The 27,105-nt window shown below is 43.8% G+C and overlaps 1 protein-coding gene across 2 annotated transcripts in view; it reads left to right on the top strand.

Moving 5' to 3' along the window:
• cltca (clathrin, heavy chain a (Hc)) overlaps positions 1-27,105 on the top strand; it is a 64,819-nt gene that overhangs the window by 24,775 nt on the left and 12,939 nt on the right. For both annotated transcript variants that reach the window (XM_036937421.1, XM_036937422.1), the window contains 19 exons: positions 10,459-10,656; positions 10,992-11,192; positions 11,589-11,741; positions 12,064-12,186; positions 13,284-13,421; positions 13,550-13,714; positions 13,906-14,086; positions 15,733-15,896; positions 20,027-20,152; positions 20,354-20,496; positions 20,702-20,936; positions 21,144-21,266; positions 21,518-21,663; positions 21,937-22,120; positions 22,630-22,822; positions 22,973-23,130; positions 25,832-26,104; positions 26,364-26,681; positions 26,879-27,010. In XM_036937421.1, coding sequence (XP_036793316.1) covers positions 10,459-10,656; positions 10,992-11,192; positions 11,589-11,741; positions 12,064-12,186; positions 13,284-13,421; positions 13,550-13,714; positions 13,906-14,086; positions 15,733-15,896; positions 20,027-20,152; positions 20,354-20,496; positions 20,702-20,936; positions 21,144-21,266; positions 21,518-21,663; positions 21,937-22,120; positions 22,630-22,822; positions 22,973-23,130; positions 25,832-26,104; positions 26,364-26,681; positions 26,879-27,010 — 3,354 coding nt within the window. The remainder of the gene's footprint in view (positions 1-10,458; positions 10,657-10,991; positions 11,193-11,588; positions 11,742-12,063; positions 12,187-13,283; positions 13,422-13,549; positions 13,715-13,905; positions 14,087-15,732; positions 15,897-20,026; positions 20,153-20,353; positions 20,497-20,701; positions 20,937-21,143; positions 21,267-21,517; positions 21,664-21,936; positions 22,121-22,629; positions 22,823-22,972; positions 23,131-25,831; positions 26,105-26,363; positions 26,682-26,878; positions 27,011-27,105) is intronic.

Raw genomic sequence — 27,105 nt, 5'->3', positions numbered from 1 at the left:
CCCCGCCCCCGCTATCTCTGCCACTGCTGCTGAAAAAGATTATAGGAGAAACTCTGTAGTAGACAGGTATAATAGTAGGCCACTGTCTGTCTGGTTGGCTGGGGGACAGCCTCCACTTGACTAGGTCCAAGGTAAATGAATGGCAGTGGAAATATTTAGGCCTCATCCTGTACTCCTGTCAGTGGAATGTTTGATGGGTATATTAATTTGCTTCCCTTTCGTGGCTGAAGATGGAGCCTAGCTTGCTGGAGTTGGAATGCGAGGGCACAGTTGTCATGTGTGGTTTGATTGCTCATGAGTTGGAATTAATTGAAATAGCTTAAAAGCATAATGCCTTGGTAGTAGGAATGCCTTGGTAGTAGGGATGCCTGCTGGCTTAGCAGGTCCTACAGTGGTTGTCTTCTCCATCACGGAGTCCCACACAGAGAGCTGTGGGGTTGGGCTCGCCTCTCCTCTTCCCCCTGTGTGTGTGTCGGGAAGAGCTGTGGGGTTGGGCTCGCCTATGCTCTTCCCCCTTGTGTGTGTCAGGGGGAAGAACCAGGGTCCAAGTTGCTGCGTCTGCAACCAGGCACAGGAACACCGTTACAGGCACTGACTGGCCTTGAGATGGAGGAATCCCTGCAAAAATAGCTACAGCACAGAGCTGGCCTGCAGTAATTAGGGGGAGAAAAGGGGGAGAGAAAAAGAGAGGGTAATGTGATTAACTGCCAGAACCAGTTGATAATGTCACTGCTCTCTGTAGCCACTAAGGTTTGGCTCACTGCTCATCTCTGCCTCTAGCCACTACTGACATCTATACATAACCCTCCACACACACACACTAGGGTTTAATATTTTCCCGGTATTTTACAAATGTTCCATCCCGAGAATAAATTGCTTTTCCGGGTAACCTGGTATTTCCTGCCAACTCCTGAAGTGTTGTTCAAAAGCATTATCTGGCATATAAATAGGCCTTTGTTTGGATTTGATTAGAGCTTTGATCCATAATTCAAGCCTGAGCCAGATAAGTCAGACATTAAATACATTTAATGAGCCCAAGCCCAAAAAAGCCCAAAGCATTGTGTGGTTTCCAATAAATATGATGTAGGCTACTGTGCATTACTCATGACAGAAAAACACAAAAGCCCATGGATGTAGCTAGCTATATGCTCTCTTGGGTAAATAAACGAAACTAGCTCCTGTAGACTAGTCTTTTTGAGTGTGAACTGTGTTACTGTATTGTGTTGTATTGATTGGAATTACGCACATCAAATCAAAGTTTATTTGTCACGTGCGCCGAATACAACTGTAGACCTTAGTGAAATGCTTACTTACAGGCTTTAACCAATAGTGCAAAAAATGTATTAGGTGAACAATAGGTAGGTAAAGAAATAAAACAACAGTAAGAAGACAGGCTATAAAGGTAGCTAGGCTACATACAGACACCGGTTAGTCAGGCTGATTTGAGGTAGTATGTTCATGTAGATATGGTTAAAGTGACTATGCATATATGATAAACAGAGAGTAGCAGCACTGTAAGAAGAGGGGTTGGGGGGGGGGGGGGGGGGGGACACAATGCAAATAGTCCGGATAGCCATTTGATTACCTGTTCAGGAGTCTTATGGCTTGGGGGTAAAAACTTTTGAGAAGCCATTTTGTCCTAGACTTGGCACTCCGGTACCGCTTGCCATGCGGTAGTAGAGAGAACAGTCTATGACTGGGGTGGCTGGGGTCTTTGACAATTTTTAGGGCCTTCCTCTGACACCGCCTGGTGTAGAGGTCCTGGATGGCAGGCAGCTTTGCCCCAGTGATGTACTGGCCGAGCAATTGCCGTACCAGGCAGTGATGCAACCGGTCAGGATGCTCTCGTTGTTGCAGCTGTAGAACCTTTTGAGGATCTCAGGACCCATGCCAAATCTTTTTAATTTCCTGAGTGCCCTCTTCACAACTGTCTTGGTGCATTTGGACCATTCTAGTTTGTTGATGTGGACACCAAGGAACCTGACGCTCTCAACCTGCTCCACTACAGCCCCGTCGATGAGAATGGGGGCGTGCTCGGTCCTCCTTTTCCTGTCGTCGACAATCATCTCCTTAATCTTGGTTACGTTGAGGGATAGGTTGTTATTCTGGCACCACCTGGCCAGGTCTCTGACCTCCTCCCTATAGGCTGTCTCGTCATTGTCGGTGATCAGGCCTACCGCTGTTGTGTCATCTGCAAACTTAATGATGGTGTTGGAGTCGTGCCTGGCCATGCAGTCATTGGTGAACAGGGAGTACAGGAGGGTACTGAGCACGCACCCCGGGGGAGCTCCAGTGTTGAGGATCGGTGTGGCAGATGTGTTGATCCCTACCATCACCACCTGGGGGCGGCCCGTCAGGATGTCCAGGATCCAGTTGCAGAGGGAGGTGTTTAGTCCAAGGATCCTTAGCTTAGTTATGAGCTTTGAGGGTACTATGGTATTGAACACTGAGCTGTAGTCAATGAATAGCATTCTCACTTAGGTGTTCTGCTTTTGTCCAGGTGTGAAAGGGCAGTGTGGAGTGCAATAGAGATTGCATCATCTGTGGATCTGTTTGGGTGGTAAGCAAATTCGAGTGGGTCTAGGGTTTCTGGGATAATGGTGTTGATGTGAGCCATTACCAGCCTTTCAAAGCACTTCATGGCTACGGACGTGAGTGCTACAGGTTTGTAGTCATTTAGGCAGGTTGCCTTTGTGATCTTGGGCACAGGGACTATGGTGGTCTGCTTGAAGCATGTTGCTATTACAGACTCAATCAGGGACATGTTGAAAATGTCAGTGAAGAAACCTGCCAGTTGGTCAGCACATGCCCGGAGCACACGTCCTGGTAATCCGTCTGGCCCCGCAGCCTTGTGTATGTTGACCTGTTTAAAGGTCTTACTCACGTCGGCTACGGAGAGCGTGATCACAGTCTTCCGGAACAGCTGATGCTCTCATGCATGCCTCAGTGTTGCTTGCCTCGAAGCGAGCATAGAAGTGATTTAGCTCGTCTGGTAGGCTCGTGTCACTGGGCAGCTCGCGGCTGTGCTTCCCTTTGTAGTCTGTAATAGTTTGCAAGCCCTGCCACATAAGATGAGCATTGGAGCCGGTGTAGTATGATTCAATCTTAGTCCTGTATTGATGCTTTGCCTGTTTGATGGTTTGTCGCAGGGCATAGCAGGATTTCTTGTAAGCTTCCGGGTTAGAGTCCCGCACCTTAAAAGCGGCAGCTCTACCCTTTAGCTCAGTGCAGATGTTTCCTGTAATCCATGGCTTCTGGTTGGGGTATGCACGTGCAGTCACTGTGGGGACTGCACGTGTAAGTGTCCTCGATGCACTTATTGATAAAGCCAGTGACTGATGTGGTGTACTCCTCGACGTCATCGGAAGAATCCCGGAACATGTTCCAGTCTGTGCTAGCACAACAGTCCTGTAGTTTAGTATCTGCTTCATCTGACCCCCTATTTTTAGACCGAGTCACTGGTGCTTCCTGCTTTAATTTTTGCTTGTAACCAGGAATCAGGAGGATAGAGTTGTGGTCGAATTTACCAAATGGAGGGCGAGGGAGAGCTTTGCGCGCGTCTCGGTCTAGAGTACAGGTGATCTAGAATTTTTTTCCCCCCTCGTTGCACATTTAACATGTTTATGGAAATTTGGTAGAACTCATTTAAGTTTCCCTGCCTTATTGTTTCCAGCCACTAGGAGCGCCGCATCTGGGTGAGTGGTTTCCTGTTTGCTTATTTCCTTATACAGCTGACTGAGTGCGGTCTTAGTGCCGGCAGCTTTCTGGGGTGGTAAATAAACAGCCACGAAAAGTATAGTTGAAAACTCTCTAGGCAAGTAGTGTGGCCTGCAATTTATCACAATACACTCTACTTCAGGCGAGCAAAATCTAGAGACTTCCTTCGATTTTGTGAACCAGCTGTTGTTTACAAATATGCACAGCCCCCCCCGTCTTACCGGAGTGCGCTGTTCTATCTTGCCGGTGCAGCGTATAACCCGCTAGCTAAATAGCCATGTCATCATTCAGCCACGATTCCGTGAAACATAGGATATTACAGGTTTTGATGTCCCGTTGGTAGGATATTAGTGATTGTACCTCGTCTAGTTCATTGTCCAATGATTGCACGTTGGCGAGTAGTATGGACGGTAACGGCCACTCGCCTTTTCCGGGTCCTGACCATGCATCCGGCTCTTTGTCCTCTGTACCTGCGTCGTTTCCTCTTGCAAATAACGGGGATGTTGGCCCTGTGGGGTGTTTAGAGAATGTGCGTCTTGTTTGTTGAAGAAGAAATCTTGGTCTAATCCGAGGTGAGTGATCGCTGTCCTGATATCCAGAATCTCTTTTTTTTTGCCGTAAGATACGGTTGCAGAAACATTATGTACAAAATAAGTTACAAATAACATGAAAAAACCCCACATAATAGCACAATTGGTTGGGCGCCCGTAGAACTGCTGCCATTTCTTCCGGCGCCATGCTAAAGCAGAGGGAGAACATGCGATTCTAGTGCAAAGCACTAGGCTAGTGAATTAGATTAGATTTCATAGTATAATTGGGCCTATTTGTATAATTGGTTGGCTGACGACATATCTTTCATAATATTTCCCCTAATGTTATAGCCTACCTTCTTTCTATTGTAGCTTCATTCCTTCCTCGCTTTCAACAGTTAAATTAAATGTTTCATTGTCCATATCTTCATCGTTCTAATGACATGGTTGAATAATATAGGACAAGAATTAGATACAGAAGGCCTTCACTTCTCTTAATGAAGATTAAATGGTTATGGGTCTGAATAAATAACTGCTTTAGCCTACTGCCATCGCGCGTTCGCTCTTTCAAACTATCCGTGAGTTCTATTGGCTGCTGTATTTAACGTTCAGCAATTCTGCTTTTAATAATTTATTGGTATAAGAAATGCTAAAAATAAAACAATACCCAGCAAGCTATTCTAGTCTAGCTTTTCCTACATGGGACTTGAAGAGAGGCCAGCGGAGCACAGGTGCGTGCCATGCGTACGTATTGCATAAGTGACAAGGCTGTAAAATGGAAGCTTATTATGCATAACCTATTATTAATTAGCTAAATGTAAGGCTAATACTACATTGAATTTATTACCTGAAAGGGGTAGGCTAGGACATATCTCATTCTTGAACAGAATGATCTATTTTAGATGCAATTTGAATTGAGTTGATGGTGAGAAGAGTAGTGAATTAGAGGCGCATTTGGTCTTTATTACTGTAGCATAGACTATGCTGCAGCAAATGCATGCCTACCTGTCACAAGAAAAAAAAGTTACCATTATGAGTTGATAGGTCTACATGCGTTGAACTGCGCTCCATAGTGAGATGGGCTGTCTGTCCCCACCCAGAGCGTTGATGTTTAATTATGCAGAGGCCGTAGAGAAGCCTGATTTAGACATTGACTATAATTTAAAGTTCCATTTCATTAATAATATATTATAATTGACTGGTTTCTCAGTTATATATCCTGGGAAAAGGTGTGTGATTTGGGGCGGTAAATCTCTATAACCGGGTTCCCGCCATTCAACACACACACACACACACACACACACACACACACACACACACAGGTGGAGAGAGGGCACATCTCCACAAAGAAGCTCTAATTTCACTCTTTCCCTCCATCCCACCCGCCTTTATTAGCCCAATGATATTATTAGGGGAATTGTCTTTCTGACCGCTCCTCTCTGAGTGAAGGGGAGAAAGAGGTGCAATCATGCCTGTTAACAGCTGTGGGGCAGTGACCTGCTGCGCTTGTTATCGTTGGGCTCCCCCTCTCCAGTCCCCCACATAGAACCTACCACCAGAGATGCATGTTACTGTCACACTAATGATGCATTTACCATCATTACCATGTACCAGCCCCAACCCACTGCCTGGCTCAGTGCTCCCAGAACAGTTAGTTTAACCTAATACGCCTTATTGCCCTCGGTGCATTTCAATTCTGTTTTCGTCACAGCCATCTATCTCAAAGCTCCTAGAAGTAAAAGCGTGTGTGGTTGAATTTGCATGTGTAATACAGTATGTGGTTTAACGAGCTGAGTCTATGGTCCACTCTATGCATTTGGCTTTTGACTGGCCCTGAATCTGCTGCCTGTTGTTGAGAGTATAGGCCACTACATATGGAGCAGAGGCCATTTCATTGGCAAGATTAGCATACTTAGGCATGACATTCCAGCAACAAATGCTGACACTACACATCCAAATATATCTGACCAAATTATGTAATTTTGAATTCAGTAAAGTAAGTGTGGAAGAGGTGAAAAAATAGTTTATCAACAATGACAAACCACGGGGTCTGACACTTGGATGGGAAATTACTGAGGATAATAGCGAACGATATTGCTACTCCTATTTGCCACATCTTCAATTTAAGCCTAATAGAAAGTGTGTGCCCTCAGGCCTGGAGGGAAGCTAAAGTCCTTCCACTACCCAAGAATATTTAAGCACCCTTTACTGGTTCAAATAACTGACAAATCAGCCTGTTACCAACCCTTAGTAAACTTCTGGGAAAATTGTTTGTCCAGATACAGTGCTATTTTACAGTAAACAAATTGACAACATACTTTCAGTACGCATATAGGGAAGGACATTCGACAAGCACAGCACTTACACAAATTAGTGATTGGCTGAGAGAAATTGATGATAAAAAGATTGAGGGGGCTGTTTTGTTAGACTTCAGTGCGGCTATTAACATTATCAAGCAGCCTTGCTGGAAAAACATATGCGTTATGACTTTAAACCCCCTGCTATATTGTGGATAAAGCGTTACCTGTCAAACAGAACAGAGGGTGTTCTTTAATGGAAACCTCTCCAACATAATTCAGGTAGAAACAGGAATTGCTCAAGGCAGCTGTCTAAGCACCTTTTTTTCAATCTTTACTAATGACATGCCATTGGCTTTGAGTAAGGCCAGTGTGTATGTATGCGGATGACTCGACACTATACATGTCATCCACTACAGCGACTGAAATGACAGCAACACTTAACAAGGAGCTGCAGATAGTTTCAGAATGGGTGGCAAGGAATAAGTTTGTCCTAAATATTTCAAACTGAAAACATTGTATTTGGGACAAATCATTCACTCAACCTTAACTAAATATTGTAATGAATGTGGTAATTGAGCAAATAGAGGAGACTAAACTGCTTGGATTAACTCTGGATTATAAACTGTCATGGTCAAAACAGATTGACACAACAGTAGCTAGGATGGGAAGGAGTTTGTCTATAATGCTGTTAATGCAGAACAGCACTTTATCAACAAGGCAGGTCCTACCGGCCCTAATTTTGTCGCACCTGGACTACTGTTCAGTCGTGGTCAGGTGTCACAGAGAGGGACAGCGCGGCTGGCCCTTGGATTTACTCAGAGGGATAACATGTATAATATGCATGTCAATCTCTCCTGGCTGAAAGTGGAGGAGAGATTGACTTCATCACTACTTGTTTTTGTAAGAAGTGTTGTCAAGCTAAATGCACCGAACTCATTCATATCCCACAAGACATGCCACTTGAGGTCTCTTCAGTCTCCCAGTCCAGAACAGACTATGGGAGGCGCACAGTACTACATAGAGCCTTGACTACATGGAACTCTATTCCACATCAAGTAACTCATGCCAGCAGTAACATTTTGATTAAAAAAATAAATAATAATAAACGATACAAATGCACCTTATGGAACAGCAGGGACTGTGAAGCAACACAAACATACACACGATAACACACTATACACACATGGATTTTGTTATTGATATGTGGTAGTAAGGGCAATTTTAAATAGATTAGATAATAGATTCCTGTTTGATAGATAATATTACACAGCTTTTTGTTTTTTATATATTCCATAATAACCAAATGTAGCCCATTACCTGCTGAGTGTACATAGAGATAATCAAGTGTTGGAAAAAGTACCCATACTTGGGTAAAAGTCAAGATCGCTTAATAGAAAATGACTGTGAAAGTCATCCAGTAAAATTCTAAAAGTATTTGGTTTTAAATATAGTTAAGTATTTAAAGTAAGTATCAAATTCCATATTGAGCAAAATAAAAATGATAGCCAGGTGCACAGTGACTTTATGTACATACAAGCATTTGTGAATCCTCCAGATCAGAGGCAGTAGAGATGACCAGGGAAGTTTTCTTGATAAGTGCGTGAATTAGACCATTTTCCTTTCCTGCTAAGCATTCAAAATGTAACAAGTACTTTTAGTTGTCAGCGAAAATGGTAAAGGACATTTATTTTATTTAGGGATGTGGTGAAGTAAAAGTTGTCAAATCCAGATACCCCAAAAAACTACTTAAGTAATACTTTAAAGTATTTTTACTTGAGTACTTTACACCACTGATAATTAAACATAGGCCTTCATTGACCCCAAGTCCGGCCCCCACTTTCCCCGTTTGACCTCGCTGACTTTCCTCTCCTACCTGATTGATTGCTCGTCCTCCAGAGTTTAAAAAGAAAATAAAAATAAAAAAACGTAAATAATCTGGCTAGCTGGTACTTAACTGGGTTGGAGGAAAAGTACATAGAGCGAACAAACCAATGGTTAGCTAGTGCCGTCTCTCCAGCAGAAAGCGAACACCTCTCACTCTTCATCCTTTCCACACATGGCTGTGTCCTTTGTTTACTTGTGACGCTGTGGATGGGATTGCCTTACACACTGTTACAGATCTCTGGCTCTGGCCTACCATCTACTGACCTGTCTGTTAGGAACCTGACCTGGAGCATATGCTGGCGTCTCTACATGTCCTTCAATGGGAACCATGTACAAGAACAGACGCCATTGTAGCTGGATAGTAGATATACCCCCCTGTCAACAAGTAGGTCAATTAGCACTATTGAGATGAAGAGAAAAGGATCAATAGAGCAATGTTTTGTTATTGATTTAGTTTAAACTGAAATATCATTTTCTGTCAGCCCCATATACAATAAGCCCCATGTACATGTAGCCCCTTACACGCATACCGGTAGGCAGGTCGAAAATGGCCGATTTGGGCACTGATAAGCGCCTAAATTGTAACACGCTATACAACAACACGCTATACATGATGTCAGAGCTCAGGGTCTCCGCTTCACATCTCTGTATGGGTTTTGACTGACAGCCGTTCTGAACTTGAGTCCCTCGCTCAACATTTTTTGTTGTCTTAGTGAGGGAAATGCATTAAGTTAAGAGGACTATGTATTTTGAAAGATGATACATTGATGATTATAATAAATACCACTTTGTTGTCATACAAGCAAGCCAAACACCTGTGAGTCCAAATCTGCACTTCCCATTTCCATATCATAAAACTCATGTCATATACAGTGTCAACGTTTATGATCAGTGTTTGACTTAGTTACAAGATGACTTGTAGTTATACCCTGGGTTGTCCTGAACAGAATGAGCCTGTTTGTTGTATTGTGAAGAAAATTTGCATTAATGACTTGATTCTATACGCTTCTAAATGACGATCTGCCTTGTGAAAGCCTAACACTGTAAGATGGTATTTTATAATTTAGCTAGTCATGGTGGTACTAGAACAAGCTTTCAAATGATGCCCACCTGATCCAGATTACGATTTATAATGGATCGTTGGATTGCGTAACAACAACAACAGTAATTGTGTAAAGGGGGCATGCAGGGCTGTGTTCCAAACAACTACAGGTGTGCTTGCTCTTGTTCCTCAATGGCACAGCTAGGAGAGCTCAGAAAAACACATTATTACTTAGGAACTGTGCACACTTTGCAGAGGTGTGTGGACACTTGGAGACACCAGTTAGTCCTCTCACTCTAACCCATATTTGTTTGTCTTATGTTGCACTTATCCCACATTTTCCTAGAATATTAGTATAGTATTTTCAGGTTTCGTTATCAAAAATGCGTAGAAGTACATTAAATGTAAAATGCACAAATCAAGTGTAATGTTTGGATTCAGTCTTGTGTCTGGTGAACATTTGTCATCCCCTTTATAAATTTCCCATAATCTCAAAACTGTTCCCTTTTTTATTTATTGCTACCATGTGTATGCTTTCCATATTTCAATTTAGCCCTATCCATACAGGCCAATTGCCACTCATGGGAAGGTTTTTAAAAATGTTATTTTATTGAAAATCCAAAACATACAATATACTTGCAGTGAAGCCTTTCAACAACTACTAAAGAGGAAACAAGAGAAAGACAGAAGAAAACAGCAAACAACAATGCAAACAGTCCTACTAGTGGGAAGGGTTAAAGCACCAACTCTCAAAGGTGTGTTTTTTTTTTTTTGTTTTGTTTTGCTGCCCCATGACCCCCCCCCCCCCCCCCCCCAACAAAATAAAAATAAGCCTTTTGGGTTTTCTTGGGACATGGCCAATTCAACAAGGTTATCGTTTCTTGTCATCGAACCCAGTCTGAAACGATGACCCAATGGGGACAAGAATCAACTATTGGGTCCTATGTTTATGTTTAAACTCATCTCTCACCGATGTCCTCTCCAGGTCCTGTCGGTGTGTGTGGAGGAGGAGAATATCATCCCCTACATTACCAATGTGCTCCAGAACCCAGACCTGGCCTTACGCATGGCTGTCCGTAACAATCTAGCTGGGGCCGAGGAGCTGTTCGCACGCAAGTTCAACAACCTGTTTGCTGGGGGAAACTACTCTGAGGCTGCCAAGGTGGCTGCCAACGCACCAAAGGTAACTTGTATAGAAACAGTACAGGGTCTTGCTACAGGGGATGTCTGATCACATCTCTGTGATTTAATGGAAGGTAACTTACTGATGTCCATATCCTGTTACATCAATACACTATCAAAGTGATTTAGAAGTTCACTTGATCACGAGAGACTTTGGATATGCAAATACAAACGATGAATAGTTTGTCTCCAGCATGTATGTGTTGCTATGTACAATATGTTGCTAGCAAAACCCTCTCACAGCCATGCATCAGCAGTATCGCTCTGTGTGTGTATATAAACTGCAGCAGACCCGCTCCACCCATGTCTTGTTGTTCCGTCTCCTCTCTCCTCCAGGGTATCCTGCGTACTCCAGATACCATCCGTAAGTTCCAGAGTGTGCCAGCCCAGCCGGGCCAGACCTCTCCCCTGCTGCAGTACTTTGGCATCCTGCTGGACCAGGGCCAGCTCAACAAGTTTGAGTCCCTGGAGCTGTGCAGGCCAGTCCTACAGCAGGGACGCAAGCAGCTGCTGGAGAAGTGGCTCAAAGAGGACAAGGTGTGTCTGTGTCTCCGAGAAAGGGGGGAGAGATGGTTATCTGACTTCCTGTAGGAAGAAGCCTTTCCTGAACTGTGTGTGTTTGTTCATATCTCCCCAGTCATCTGGGTTGTTTGTCCTTTCTTTGACATGAGGCAATCAGTTTGCTATGCTGAGCATTTGAAGAGGTTAAAATATATATATTTTTCCCCCTCCAGAGAGGAATATGGGTGGGAATATGGGTGGCTCCTTAGTCGGTCTCGATGTGTCCCCCCCCCATAGTTTTCTGCTTCACACTAATTGTGAATGTTTAATGTGTTAAAAATCATTCACAACATTTATATTCCAAACATGATAAAGTATGTTCTCTCGCCTGTAGGGTACTTGTGGTGAAACTAACAGTTTGTTTCTTCTCAGCTGGAATGTTCTGAGGAGCTGGGGGACCTGGTGAAGTCAGTGGACCCCACCCTGGCTCTCTCCGTCTACCTGAGGGCCAACGTACCCAACAAGGTCATCCAGTGCTTTGCTGAGACCGGACAGTTCCCCAAGATAGTCCTGTACGCCAAGAAGGTACGTTTTCACTCTGAGATGGAGCTCTGTTGATGTTCTTGTTTCCTTTCCTTGGTTTCCTTATGACACAGTTGAGGAAGTGGATGAGCTGTATATTAGCATTCCGAGAGGGGCTTCAGAATGGGGTCGGCTTCATTGGGTCCAAATGGGGGTTGGAAGGAGGGCATTAGCTAGATACTTGATGTATGAATGAAAGGTACGTCATGTGACAATGAAAGAGGGTTTAGAAATAAAGAAATAAATACATACTCTAAATATGTACGTTGAGTAGGATGGTGCATTGGTAAATGTAACTACTGTCTTGCTCTTCCTGTGTCGGTAGGTGGGCTACACTCCAGACTGGATCTTCCTGCTGAGGAATGTGATGAGGATCAGTCCAGAACAGGGCCTGCAGTTCTCACAGATGCTGGTCCAGGACGAAGAGCCTCTTGCTGACATCACACAGGTTGGTGGTGGGGGTGGGGAAGAGGTAGGATGAGTGTGATGGAGAGGGAGGGAGAGAGTTTGAGAGTGATGAGATATAGGGGGAAGATGAGAGGGAGGAAGACTGAAGGGAGAGATGAGGGAAGGCTAACCTGCTGATAACACCGCTTGCGTTACGTGTGAGAGCATTACAATGATTGTGTACATTTGTTTTGCATCTACACTGCTCGTGCGCGTCGACGAGTGTCTGCGTAGCCAGGCGCTAAAATAGAACTTGGTTCCATTTGTGTCGCTTGATGCGCTGCAAGTCCTTCCTTTCCCATCTCATTGGTTTTTAGGAGCATTTACCCACGTGGGTAATTGAAAGATGAATTGAGGTCCACACTCCAGTCCAGTTGGTAGTGGTAATGCACCTTAAAGTTGGTTGCCAGCCGCCATATAAAGTCAGAAGGAGGAGAGATTACTAGAAACAAACTCGGTTTACCCTTTTTTCTGTATATTAATTGTCAGAGTAGAGGACATTGTGCATTTCAGGTAAAATAACAACTCAATGTTTATATTCCAGGACAAATTAGCTAGCAACAGCAAGCTAGCTAGCTAAATTGCCATAAATGCTTTCTCGACCTGTCCCCAAATGAATATAGTTGGTTCAGAGTTGGTTTTGATATTTAAACCTGTGTGTCCTGATCGCGTCTGGTGTGGGTGGACAAAATCTAAATGCGTGCTATGGCTCACACCCGCTCCTGATCTAGTCAGCATGTTAGGAAAGAGGGAGAGGTCGAGAAGTGATTTGAGAGAGGAACAGAACCTTGACTAGAGCATGCCATCTCTCTCATCCACGTCATTCACTCTCCACTATTATATTCCTCCTGTCTGGGCTTGGCAGGACTGTCTACTCTGAACTGTCAATGTGCTGATCAGATCTGGGTCAAATACATTGGTCAAAATTAGGATGCACTTGATTTAGTTTGACTGGTACAATGGAACCAATTAAATACTCCCAAAAGTGCAATCTCAAAGCTAAATCAAGAGTTTCAAATACTCATAATAGTAAGTAGTGTATTTCTGTGTCTTCTGTTGACAGTTATGTTGTTACTCTCGTGTCCCCTGTCTGTTCAGATCGTGGATGTGTTCATGGAGTATAACCTGATCCAGCAGTGTACCTCATTCCTATTGGACGCCCTGAAGAACAACAGGCCATCTGAGGGGCCGCTGCAGACACGCCTACTGGAGATGAACCTCATGCACGCCCCACAGGTACACACCCTACCCCCTTACATTTAGATGAGAATATGATAGTCAAATATCCGGTGGCCCTTAAAACGAACAGACCATTATTGACATTCACACTTCCAAAACTGCTCCATGCATATCCTTCTCTGTAGGTTGCTGATGCTATCCTGGGCAACCAGATGTTCACCAACTACGACCGTGCCCACATAGCCCAACTGTGTGAGAAGGCTGGCCTGCTGCAGAGGGCTCTGGAGCACTACACCGACCTATACGACATCAAGCGGGCCGTGGTGCACACACACTTGCTCAACCCAGAGGTATGACAGCTAGCATAAAAAAAAATAACTGTCACATTTAGTTTCAATTAACACAGCTAGATGAATGTGACTGTCGTGTACTTCCTCATGACACTATCTAACTCTGACCCTACTCTCTTCTCTCATGCCCCCCCCCCCTTCTTTGCATCTCCTCCCTTTGTCTTCCCTCTTCCCTCTCTCCCTCCCCTTAGTGGCTGGTGAATTTCTTTGGCTCCCTCTCAGTGGAGGACTCTCTAGAGTGCCTGAGGGCCATGTTGTCTGCCAACATCCGTCAGAACCTGCAGATTTGTGTCCAGGTGGCCTCCAAGTACCACGAGCAGCTCTCCACCAACTCCCTCACCGAGCTCTTCGAGTCCTTCAAGAGCTTTGAGGGTGAGACATACAGCCACGCACACTATTTTACACTTCCCTTCCCTGGACAGGGTTCGAGACTGTGACCATAACACTTGCATTTGCAACCCTTTGACTTAGCAGTGCGACACCATTTTTTTGTTATTGGTCTCTAGGGTGCCAGCGCAAATATGTAGCTGGTCACGTTCGTTTTTTGGTTCACAATTTGCTTTTATTTAAAAAAGTCTTTGTTGAATCTTGGCAATGCACAAGTCAGTCATCATGCGCTGTTTGAATGAACGTTTTTGAAGGTTTCCCAAAAAACCTTCCTAATTAAATGTTGACTGCAAAGTAGGCCTACCTGACACAATGATATCATGATGATTTGTAACAATCGCTGGGCATTTGTTTTGCATACACTGCCATCACATGTAGCCTACACTGTACATTTGACAGTACACAAACACAGCTAGCCAAACACAGCAGTCTCTTGCTAGGTGTGCAATTGAATTAAAGGGGAACTACACCCTTCACATTTTTTTAAGTAATTATTATTCCAAGACCTCAGTTGGTCTCCTGATGTGGTTTAAGCATTGTAGATTTAGAACGTCAAAAAATGTGTTTATATAAATAGAGGGATTTTGAGTGAGAACCTGAACTCGGAAACAGGGAAAAACTAACCCTGGAAAAATGTAATTTACCAAAAGGGCCCAACAACTGTTTAAAGGGCCCAACAACTGTAGACTGGCAAATGTACCTGAATGTCAAGCCCTGCAAGGGAATGCTAATTTAAAAGGTGGTTTGTCATTATTAGCCTGGTTCTGTATGGAATACAGGCACATTATGAGAGACAGGTCAGATCAAAAATTGGTGCGACCAAGTCGTGCTGGTGCCAGCAACTGGGAAACGTTGGTAGCACCAGTGACTGCAGTGGAACAAGTTAGTCTAGAACCCTGTTGGATCACTCTTCCAGCTATATGCCCAAGTAGGCCAGAGGCAGCAGGATTGTTGATCGACTCAATAGAATGGCCTGGAGGGGTGGACACTGGGACTGGGGTGGACTAGAGACGAGGTGGCCAGTCATAATGGAGCTACAGCTTAATAAACTAAGTGAGAGCCACTGTTTTCAATTGTCCAAAACAAACAAACAATAGAATGGCCTGGAGGGGTGGACACTGGGACTGGGCTGGACTAGAGACGAGGTGGCCAGTCATAATGGAGCTACAGCTTAATAAACTAAGTGAGAGCCACTGTTTTCAATTGTCCAAAACAAACATGGTGGAAAGTGTTAGGAAAAATGATTTGTCAAAATCACAAAGGGAAGAGAGTCCATTTAAACTATCTTTATCAGCTAATTCTGACTGTTTGGTATTATAGCCTGAAATGTGATGTACATTTAATCAAACAAGGGGCGATGAGATGGTGACAGTAGTCGTCTGCTCCGGTCCCTTGGGGGGGCAGTTGCAGCCCTCTCGTAATCGCTGTTCTATTTTCCCAGCAAAATGTATACTATTGAACACGCTTATTGTGTTCTTCATATTTCTCATGTTTTCTTTCTAGTATTACATTGTTGTTGGTTTTTGAGTTTGCAAGAAGTGCATGTGACATTAAAAGATGTCCTGACGTGACTGACATGGTCTCTGGTACTGTATTTCCTCCTGACTGACATTGTCTCCATGGTGTCCCAGGTCTGTTCTACTTCCTGGGTTCCATCGTTAACTTCAGCCAGGATGCAGAGGTCCACTTCAAGTACATCCAGGCTGCCTGCAAGACGGGACAGATCAAAGAGGTGGAGAGGATCTGCAGAGAGAGCAACTGCTACGACCCAGAACGAGTCAAGAACTTCCTCAAGGTAGAATATGGAGTCTGGGGGGAGAAGGTATCTAGAGGGAGGTGAAATGTAACTGACAGAAGATGTACTCTACTCTCCTTTTTCGTTTTTGCTTTTCTCTCCTTTGTCTTTCTTTAGTTTAACTTTATTCTTTCATTCTCGTCTGTTCTCGTGTGTTCAGTCGGTTGATCCCCTGGACCGCTCTGTCGCTGAAATTCAATGATGACATGGTTTTAAATTTAGAAATTATATTGAAATGAAATTTACAAAACTTCTGTCAATCCTATTTATATGTATATCAGCCTGCGAACACTAGCATTAGTGAAACACTTTCAATTTTCTTTCATTGGTAAGAAGTGATGCCGGTTATTATCTCTTGTGCTTTTCTGTTGTCTATGGAATGCGAGGATATGTACCAGATACATCTATCCCCAAGTGCAGGACTCCCTTACTATTTTATCTGGACTTCTGGAGATACAGGATTAAACCTGGGATATGTATTATGATTATGACACAACCAGCTGCTGTACTAGGTCTGGGCAATATGGCCTAAAAATCAAATCTCTTTAAAAAAATATATATAAAAAAACATATATGGGAGAGTCACGATATATATATATATACTACATGGCCAAAAGTATGTGGACGGCTGCTTGTTGAACATCTCATTCCAAATCATGGGCATTAATATGGAGTTGGTCCCCCCTTTGCTGCTATAACAACCTCCACTCTTCTGGGAAGGCTTTCCACTAGATGTTGTAACATTGCTGCGGGGACTTGCTTCCATTCAGCCACCTTACTATAAGAGCATTAGTGAGGTCGGGCACTGATGTTGGGCTATTAGGCCTGGCTCACAGTCGGCGTTCCTATTCATCCCAAAGGTGTTCGATGGGGTGAGGTCAGGGCTCTACAGACCATTTGTTCTTCCACACGATCTCAACAAACCATTACTGTATGGACATCGCTTTGTGCATGGGAGCATTGTCATGCTGAAACAGGAAAGGGCCTTCCCCAAAATGTTGTTACAAAGTTGGAAGCACAGAATTGTTTGTCTAGAATGTCAATGTATGAGTTAAGATTTCCCTTCACTGGAACTAAGGGGCCTAACCCTAACCATAAAAAACTATTGTTCCTCCTCCACCAAACTTTACAGTTGCCGCTGTATGCGGGCAGGTAGCTTTCTCCCAGCATCCACCAAACCCAGAATAATCCATCGGATTTCAAGATGGTGAAGCGTGATTCATCACTCCAGAGAAAGCATTTCCACTGCTCCAGAGTTGAACGGCAGTGAGCTTTACACCACTCCAGCCGATGCTTGCCATTGTGCATGGTGATCTTAGGCTTGTGTACAGTTGCTTGGCCATGGAAACCCATTTAATGAAGCTCCCGGCAAACAGTTATTGTGCTGACGTTGCTTCCAGAGGCAGTTAGGAGGTCGGGAGTGAGTGTCGCAATCGAGGACAGACCATTTTTACGCACTTCAGCGGTCCTGTTCTGTGAGCGTGTGTGGCCTACCACTTTACAGCAGAGCCGTTGCTGCTCCTACACGTTTCCATTGCACAATAGCAGCACTTACAGTTGACCGGTGCAGAAATTTGACTAACGGACTTGTTGGAAAAATGCCATCCTATGAAGGTGCCACGTTAAATGACACTGAGCTCTTCAGTAAGGCCCGTTCTACTAACAATGTCTATGGAAATTGCATGGCTGTGTGCTAAATTGTATACATCTGTCAGCAACGGGTGTGGCTGAAGTAGCCAAATCCACTAATTTGAAGGGGTGCCCACATACTTTTGGCCATGTAATTTATCTGGATTTTTTTAAATGTAAATTCTCTAAAGAAACTTTGTTGCACAATTTAAGTCAATAAACTGCATGCAAAATTATACATAGGCTAAATATAAGCCTTCCACAACCATAAGACCCACTAATAATACAATTATTTTAACTAAATATTTTAACCAGATTTTTTTTCTTCTTCAATAATCTGGTATTCAAGTATATATATATATATATATATATATATATATATATATATATATATATATACACATACACACACACACACACACACACACACACACACAGTGCCTTGCGAAAGTATTCGGCCCCCTTGAACTTTGCGACCTTTTGCCACATTTCAGGCTTCAAACATAAAGATATAAAACTGTATTTTTTTGTGAAGAATCAACAACAAGTGGGACACAATCATGAAGTGGAACGACATTTATTGGATATTTCAAACTTTCTTAACAAATCAAAAACGGAAAAATTGGGCGTGCAAAATTATTCAGCCCCCTTAAGTTAATACTTTGTAGCGCCACCTTTTGCTGCGATTACAGCTGTAAGTCGCTTGGGGTATGTCTATCAGTTTTGCACATCGAGAGACTGAAATTTTTTCCCATTCCTCCTTGCAAAACAGCTTGAGCTCAGTGAGGTTGGATGAAGAGCATTTGTGAACAGCAGTTTTCAGTTCTTTCCACAGATTCTCAATTGGATTCAGGTCTGGACTTTGACTTGGCCATTCTAACACCTGGATATGTTTATTTTTGAACCATTCCATTGTAGATTTTGCTTTATGTTTTGGATCATTGTCTTGTTGGAAGACAAATCTCTGTCCCAGTCTCAGGTCTTTTGCAGACTCCATCAGGTTTTCTTCCAGAATGGTCCTGTATTTGGCTCCATCCAGCTTCCCATAAATTTTAACCATCTTCCCTGTCCCTGCTGAAGAAAAGCAGGCCCAAACCATGATGCTGCCACCACCATGTTTGACAGTGGGGATGGTGTGTTCAGCTGTGTTGCTTTTACGCCAAACATAACGTTTTGCATTGTTGCCAAAAAGTTCAATTTTGGTTTCATCTGACCAGAGTACCTTCTTCCACATGTTTGGTGTGTCTCCCAGGTGGCTTGTGGCAAACTTTAAACACTTTTTATGGATATCTTTAAGAAATGGCTTTCTTCTTGCCACTCTTCCATAAAGGCCAGATTTGTGCAATATACGACTGATTGTTGTCCTATGGACAGTCTCCCACCTCAGCTGTAGATCTAATTTTGCACTCCCAATTTTTCAGTTTTTGATTTGTTAAAAAAGTTTTAAATATCCAATAAATGTCGTTCCACTTCATGATTGTGTCCCACTTGTTGTTGATTCTTCACAAAAAAATACAGTTTTATATCTTTATGTTTGAAGCCTGAAATGTGGCAAAAGGTTGCAAAGTTCAAGGGGGCCGAATACTTTCGCAAGGCACTGTATATATATGTATATGTATATATATGTATATATGTGTAACCAGCTTAGTTATTTGCTTGCTAACAAGTTAGAAAGAACAGTTGCATGGTTATGAATACACCCTCCTGTCCTTCTCCAACTGTTTGAACAACAAAGCCTGTTCTCTTTGTTTAGATATTGAAATTAAGTGGCCAACCTGGATAAGAAGATGCTTAGGCTATTTCTTAGAATGAGAACGAGTTGCCAATTCCTTATATAAATGCATCTTTTTATGTTTATTGCACATTTTCTAAAACAGTTGTTTGTTCTGGAGTGGAATATTGGGTGTGTTGCAGTACCTCAGTAGTACCTGCAGATGGAGTCCTAGGTCTGTACATGTGTGATTGAGCCTTACCATAGGGTTTTCTTTCTGTTTCTCTCCTTTTTTGCCCTTGTCTTTTCATCTGTCCACTCAGACGCAGTAAACAAAATGTTTGAGGTACTTAACCATCTTCTAACCTCTCAAAGTGTGATGCCTCCCGTTTGTCCGAGTTACATTTTTGATGTCTAATTTTCAAATCACTCGAGCAGGATCGTTTTAACTGGAAATAACTTCCCAATTTCATTTTAAGTGATTCTAATATGTATTTTATCATTAGTACATTCATTAGTGGTTGTAAGACCCCAACAAGATTAGTCAAACGTATAGCTCGGATTTTAACATTGAACCACTTGCTACATTCTTTGCTACTTTCTTAAAAACATCTCTACATACAGGAACTAAAAACCAAAAAACACTCAAAGCTTCAATACTAGCCATTACGATCACATATAGCCTGTGAATTCTCAGTGGTTAAAGTGTCAGGTTTGGCTGTGATCAGGTGTACAGTCTCATAGAGATGTCAAACTAACCTTGACCCACCCCTGCTCTGTGATTGGACAGGAGGCCAAGCTTACCGACCAGCTCCCGCTCATCATCGTGTGTGACCGCTTCGACTTTGTCCACGACCTGGTCCTCTACCTGTACCGCAACAACCTGCAGAAATACATTGAGATCTATGTGCAGAAAGTAAGTCAAACTCACACACTAGCAAGCATCTACTAGACAATACTTTGTCTACATTTCCAAAATCTACCAACTTTCAAACTTGATTCTCAGTTTCTAACTACAGAAACTATATATTTATTAGCGCACTCGAAAAACACACCCACACTCAAAATGCAGTGTCCAGGAATATGTGCGTAGGATATTGACATGTATGTGTGTTAGGTGAACCCCAGCCGTCTGCCGGTGGTGATTGGAGGGCTTCTGGACGTGGACTGTTCTGAGGACGTCATTAAGAGTCTGATCCTGGTGGTCAGAGGACAGTTCTCCACTGACGAACTGGTGGCCGAGGTGGAAAAGAGGAACAGGTACAACAACCCCTTATCAGATGGCAAAAAAATAACTAGTACTTAGAGGGGTGAAATGTAGTTATGTCAGCCCCAAGCTCCCAACCTCTTCAAACACCAGAGTATCAGAACCAAAGTGTCTTTATAACTTAGTCTTTACTATACTAGCTGTGTTGTCAGTAGTAGTCAGCAGGCTCATCTTTCTCTCTCCCCTCATTTTCCTCAGGCTGAAGCTTCTCCTGCCCTGGCTGGAGGCCCGTATCCATGAGGGCTGTGAGGAGCCCGCTACCCACAATGCCCTGGCCAAGATCTACATCGACAGTAACAACAACCCTGAGCGCTTCCTGCGTGAGAACCCCTACTACGATAGCCGCGTGGTGGGCAAGTACTGTGAGAAGAGGGACCCCCACCTGGCCTGTGTGGCCTACGAGAGAGGACAGTGTGACCAGGAACTCATCAATGTCAGTAGCCTGTTCTTCCTCTCCTCTTATAGGAAATAGTTTCATATATAATTACATTTTTTACAGAAAGGCATTGCGTGATAAATGATCTACATTGTTATGTATGATTTTAAAAAGCAATACTGGGAATACCCTACATATTAGGTTATTACAGAATGTGAGGTGAGAGCCTGGTGGAGTAACTGTGTTCTCTCTGTTTCCTCTCAGGTGTGCAATGAGAACTCCCTGTTCAAGAGTCTGTCTCGCTACCTGGTACGTCGCAGGGACCCGGACCTGTGGGCCAGCGTGCTGCTGGAGACCAACCCCTTCAGAAGACCGCTCATCGACCAGGTAGGACCTCATCTTTCTGTTACCCCTGTGCCAGCTCTGAACCAGGGTTGGGGTTGATTTCCTGTTCAATTTATGAATTGTAAATTGACCCAAGTTTTCTAGGAGGATTTTTCAGTTAATTCATTGAATTTCAGTTCACTTCTTCAATTGATAGTGGAATTGGGTTGAACCCTACTGTAAACAATAAAGGAGTTTGAGGTTCATGCATCTACTCATGACCCTGTCTAAATCTCTTTTTCCCTCACTGTCAGGTGGTGCAGACCGCCCTATCTGAGACCCAGGACCCAGAGGAGGTGTCAGTCACAGTCAAGGCCTTCATGACTGCAGACTTGCCCAATGAACTCATTGAGCTACTGGAGAAGATCGTACTGGATAACTCCGTCTTCAGTGAACACAGGTAACAGAGCTCTTAGTGCTCTGATACCTGTGCTCACTGTAGGCTGGGCTGTCCATTATGTGTCTTCTCTCTCGGTCTTCGCTCCATCTTCGTCATAGTTTTCCAAATCAATCAAATCAAACTTTATTTAAAGTACATTTAAAATCGCAACACACTTTACTGTGCATGTAAACTTTATGACTTTACACATACAACTGCTGAATCTCACTACGGTGAATTATGGGATGGTGTTTTTGTGTGTCGATGCTGAGGATAGTTTGTGTGTTGATCCAGAAACCTGCAAAACCTGCTGATCCTGACGGCCATAAAGGCGGACCGTACCCGTGTGATGGAGTACATCAACCGCCTGGATAATTATGACGCCCCAGACATCGCCAACATCGCCATCAGCAACGAGCTCTTCGAGGAGGCATTCGCTATCTTCAAGAAGTTTGACGTCAACACATCCGCTGTGCAGGTGAGAGATGAACCCTAACCCCCACAAACTCCATGGAGTAGTCATATCACACCTTTCTATCTCTCTTATGGCTGTCTCAATGTCAGTAGTCTTGTCGCTTGAGCTTCCATTTCCCCTCTCCTTACGTTCAGTATCACTGATCTGAAAGTATTGGACAGGTGAAAGATAGGGGAGGGGATATCGGACAGGTGAAAGGTAGGGGATGGGGAGGTTGGGCTTTAACTTTTCCTGTTTATACTGAATGTATTATTACTTAAACTCTATGTATTTCAGTTTTTTTCTTGTTTTTCGTGGCAGCCTATGGGTACATGTTTTCTAAACTTAAAAATGTAAATAGATAATGTACCTTTAAACTCCCCCCACCAACAAAAAAATACACTTAAAAATGAAGATGGTAAAAATAAGTCTAATAAAGGAAAGGTGTTGAGAAGAGGAAGCTAGTCAACATGATTGACACACACTGTCTGACTCCCTGTGATGTTGACTCCCCTGTTGTCTCTCCTCCCCAGGTTCTGATTGAGCACATTGGGAACCTGGACCGGGCCTATGAGTTCGCCGAGCGTTGCAACGAGCCGGCCGTGTGGAGCCAGCTGGCCAAGGCTCAGCTGCAGAAGGGCCTGGTCAAGGAGGCCATTGACTCCTACATCAAGGCTGACGACCCCTCTGCCTACATGGAGGTGGTACAGGCCGCCGACCAGAGTGGTAAGGATGGTGGGGCAGACCATAGCTGGGGGCAGGGTGGGATTTCTGTAATCATCATTGGCTCACTGACTGACCTCAGGATCCAAGGTACTGTAACCTCCCAGCCTCTCTTAGCTGACTAATGGTTGTTCTGGTGTGTGTGTGTGTTAGGTAACTGGGAGGACCTAGTGAAGTTCCTTCAGATGGCCCGTAAGAAGGCCCGGGAGTCCTATGTGGAGACAGAGCTTATCTTTGCCCTGGCCAAGACCAACCGCCTGGCTGAGCTGGAAGAGTTCATCAACGGACCCAACAACGCCCACATCCAACAGGTACTGTCGACAAATCAATACAACATGTACCGTACCTAATTAACTGGCCACTGAGTATGGCCACTAGATGACTGATAGCGGGCGCTGTTCTGAAGTCACTTCATTATGACACTCCCACTTTACAGTATTTCAGTAATGTTTCAAGGACAAAAAAAAGTAGTTTTAGTGGGCATTGCGACATAAGAACTAAAATATTCCAATGTTTTTAATTTTCAATTTTTGAAAAATGATGGGCTTCAGTTCATTTCATACAACACTGTGGTATGAAAAAAATACATATTAATCGACCAAAACCTGTAGCCGTTGAAATGTAAACATGTAGCTCAACTCTCTACACTACAAAGCAACACAATGTCGATTGTATAATGTAAAGCTGGAGAAGATAATCCATTATCCCATAATGTTTTCAATATTGCTGACCAATTTAAGATCAATCAGGTGTAAAGTTACTCCCGCATGAAGCCAATGCATAGAAATGGCAATAGTCAAGATCACTAAATGACTCTTAGTACAAAAGCCTAAGACTAGATTCACTCACACTATAAAAAACATGGGTTCCCCGGTGGCCTTTTTTTGTACACAATATGTCATGTAGGTACTAGGCTGGCTGCTAGCTTTAACTACATTCATTGTCAATGCACAATATTTGTTCAACAGTTGAAAGGACTATTAGAAAATCCATAAGAACAGCAGTTCAAGACATTTGCTTACATGCATTGCTATGGTTACACAGTACCACAAGCTGTCAGGAGCGGTCTGTCAGATAGAAAAAGTTAATTTTGGTGCTTCCATATCAAATGTTTTCCAACATGCCTTGAATTGGTGCTGGCTGCATCCATATGCCGCACATTGTGACATTGTTGACATGTTGGCTATTTTAATGTGGGGATATAATTTTTCCCCTGAATAGCTTCCATTAATCAAAGCCCTGAAAGGAGGAGTAGGATTATGGTGGCCTGGTGGCTTCAAAAACTCTTATTGGCAAAGACCTAGCGTCAGCGATCCAGGTTTTTAATACGCTGTTGCATAACAGGTAGTGTTACTGTAGGCCTGACTGCATACAACAGGTAGTGTTACTGTAGGCCTGACTGCATACAACAGGTACTGTTACTGTAGGCCTGACTGCATACAACAGGTAGTGTTACTGTAGGCCTGACTGAATACAACAGGTAGTGTTACTGTAGGCCTGACTGCATACAACAGGTAGTGTTACCGTAGGCCTGACTGCATACAACAGGTAGTGTTACTGTAGGCCTGACTGAATACAACAGGTAGTGTTACTGTAGGCCTGACTGCATACAACAGGTAGTGTTACTGTAGGTCTGACTGCATACAACAGGTAGTGTTACTGTAGGCCTGACTGCATACAACAGGTAGTGTTACTGTAGGTCTGACTGCATACAACAGGTAGTGTTACTTTAGGTCTGACTGCATACAACAGGTACTGTTACTATAGGCCTGACTGCATACAACAGGTAGTATTACTGTAGGCCTGACTGCATACAACAGGTAGTGTTACTTTAGGTCTGACTGCATACAACAGGTACTGTTACTATAGGCCTGACTGAATACAACAGGTAATGTTACTATAGGCCTGACTGCATACAACAGGTACTGTTACTATAGGCCTGACTGCATACAACAGGTACTGTTACTGTAGGCCTGACTGCATACAACAGGTACTGTTACTGTAGGCCTGACTGCATACAACAGGTACTGTTACTGTAGGCCTGACTGCATACAACAGGTACTGTTACTGTAGGCCTGACTGCATACAACAGGTACTGTTACTGTAGGCCTGACTGCATACAACAGGTAGTGTTACTGTAGGCCTGACTGAATACAACAGGTAGTGTTACTGTAGGCCTGACTGCATACAACAGGTAGTGTTACCGTAGGCCTGACTGCATACAACAGGTAGTGTTACTGTAGGCCTGACTGAATACAACAGGTAGTGTTACTGTAGGCCTGACTGCATACAACAGGTAGTGTTACTGTAGGTCTGACTGCATACAACAGGTAGTGTTACTGTAGGCCTGACTGCATACAACAGGTAGTGTTACTGTAGGTCTGACTGCATACAACAGGTAGTGTTACTTTAGGTCTGACTGCATACAACAGGTACTGTTACTATAGGCCTGACTGCATACAACAGGTAGTATTACTGTAGGCCTGACTGCATACAACAGGTAGTGTTACTTTAGGTCTGACTGCATACAACAGGTACTGTTACTATAGGCCTGACTGAATACAACAGGTAATGTTACTATAGGCCTGACTGCATACAACAGGTACTGTTACTATAGGCCTGACTGCATACAACAGGTACTGTTACTGTAGGCCTGACTGCATACAACAGGTACTGTTACTGTAGGCCTGACTGCATACAACAGGTACTGTTACTGTAGGCCTGACTGCATACAACAGGTACTGTTACTGTAGGCCTGACTGCATACAACAGGTACTGTTACTGTAGGCCTGACTGCATACAACAGGTAGTGTTACTGTAGGCCTGACTACATACTGTAGGCCTGACTGCATACAACAGGTACTGTTACTGTAGGTCTGACTGCATACAACAGGTTGTTGTATTCAATGGGAAATATAAACGGTGATGTGATTTTTCGCTCCTAGTTTGTTTTCCCGAACAACTCCTTATGTAAGATGTTGATTGACAGTCATACGATTCTCCTCACCTAAGGTCGGCGACCGCTGTTATGACGAGAAAATGTACGATGCGGCCAAGTTACTGTACAACAACGTGTCCAACTTCGGCCGCCTGGCGTCCACCCTGGTTCACCTCGGGGAGTACCAGGCGGCGGTAGATGGGGCACGCAAGGCCAACAGCACTAGGACCTGGAAGGAGGTGTGCTTCGCTTGCGTGGATGGGAAGGAATTCCGGCTGGCCCAGATGTGTGGCCTCCACATCGTGGTGCATGCTGATGAACTGGAGGAACTCATCAACTACTACCAGGTAAGACTGATGCACGCACACACACGACCCACTCGGTCTCGATGCACCTTATCCACCTTGCTGCTAGACGATGTCAAGGTTGTTTGTATTAAATTTGTGTTTTCAGTGTAGTCAACTTGAAAAATCTTAATTTCGTCCACCTCTCTCCACACACTCGACAATCACATTTGGTGCTTTAGAACCTCTTAATGCTTTTGTTTCTACAAACACACAACCACCTTTAACCAATACCCCCCCCCCCCCCCCCCCCCATGTTCAGGACCGTGCTTACTTTGAGGAGCTGATCACCATGCTGGAGGCAGCCCTGGGGCTGGAACGGGCTCACATGGGTATGTTCACTGAGCTGGCCATCCTCTACTCCAAATTCAAACCCCAGAAGATGAGGGAGCACCTGGAGCTCTTCTGGTCCAGAGTCAACATTCCAAAGGTTCTGCGGGCGGCGGAGCAGGCCCACCTGTGGGCGGAGCTGGTGTTCCTGTACGATAAGTACGAGGAGTTTGACAATGCCATCATCACCATGATGAACCACCCCACAGACGCCTGGAAGGAGGGCCAGTTCAAAGACATTATCACCAAGGTACCAGTCATTGCTGCGTAGGAACTATGACAAAGCTTGACTTAATGTGATATTGTTCAGTGTTTCTTTTTAAAGTAAATTGAAACCTCTCAATACACTTACAATTTAAAATGTTAAAATTGTACATATGCATGCATATTGTCTTCTCTTCACAATACTTTCATACATGACAATCTCTCTTTCCTGTGACTGTGTAGGTGGCCAACGTGGAGCTGTATTACAAAGCAACTCAGTTCTATTTGGAGTTCAAGCCGTTGTTACTGAATGACCTGCTCATAGTGCTGTCCCCCAGACTGGACCACTCCCGTGCGGTCAACTTCTTCAGCAAGGTGAGATGAGCTCTCTGTCCCCCCCTATCTGCCAACACAGGAAACTGAAGCATTGATACCTTTTATAGTAGTTACTCTAAGACTGAAACAATATG

Source organism: Oncorhynchus mykiss, chromosome 12 (genome assembly GCF_013265735.2).
Source record: "Oncorhynchus mykiss isolate Arlee chromosome 12, USDA_OmykA_1.1, whole genome shotgun sequence".
In the NCBI taxonomy this organism is placed as follows: Eukaryota; Metazoa; Chordata; class Actinopteri; order Salmoniformes; family Salmonidae; genus Oncorhynchus; species Oncorhynchus mykiss.
This window is presented reverse-complemented; position numbering and strand designations above follow the sequence as displayed.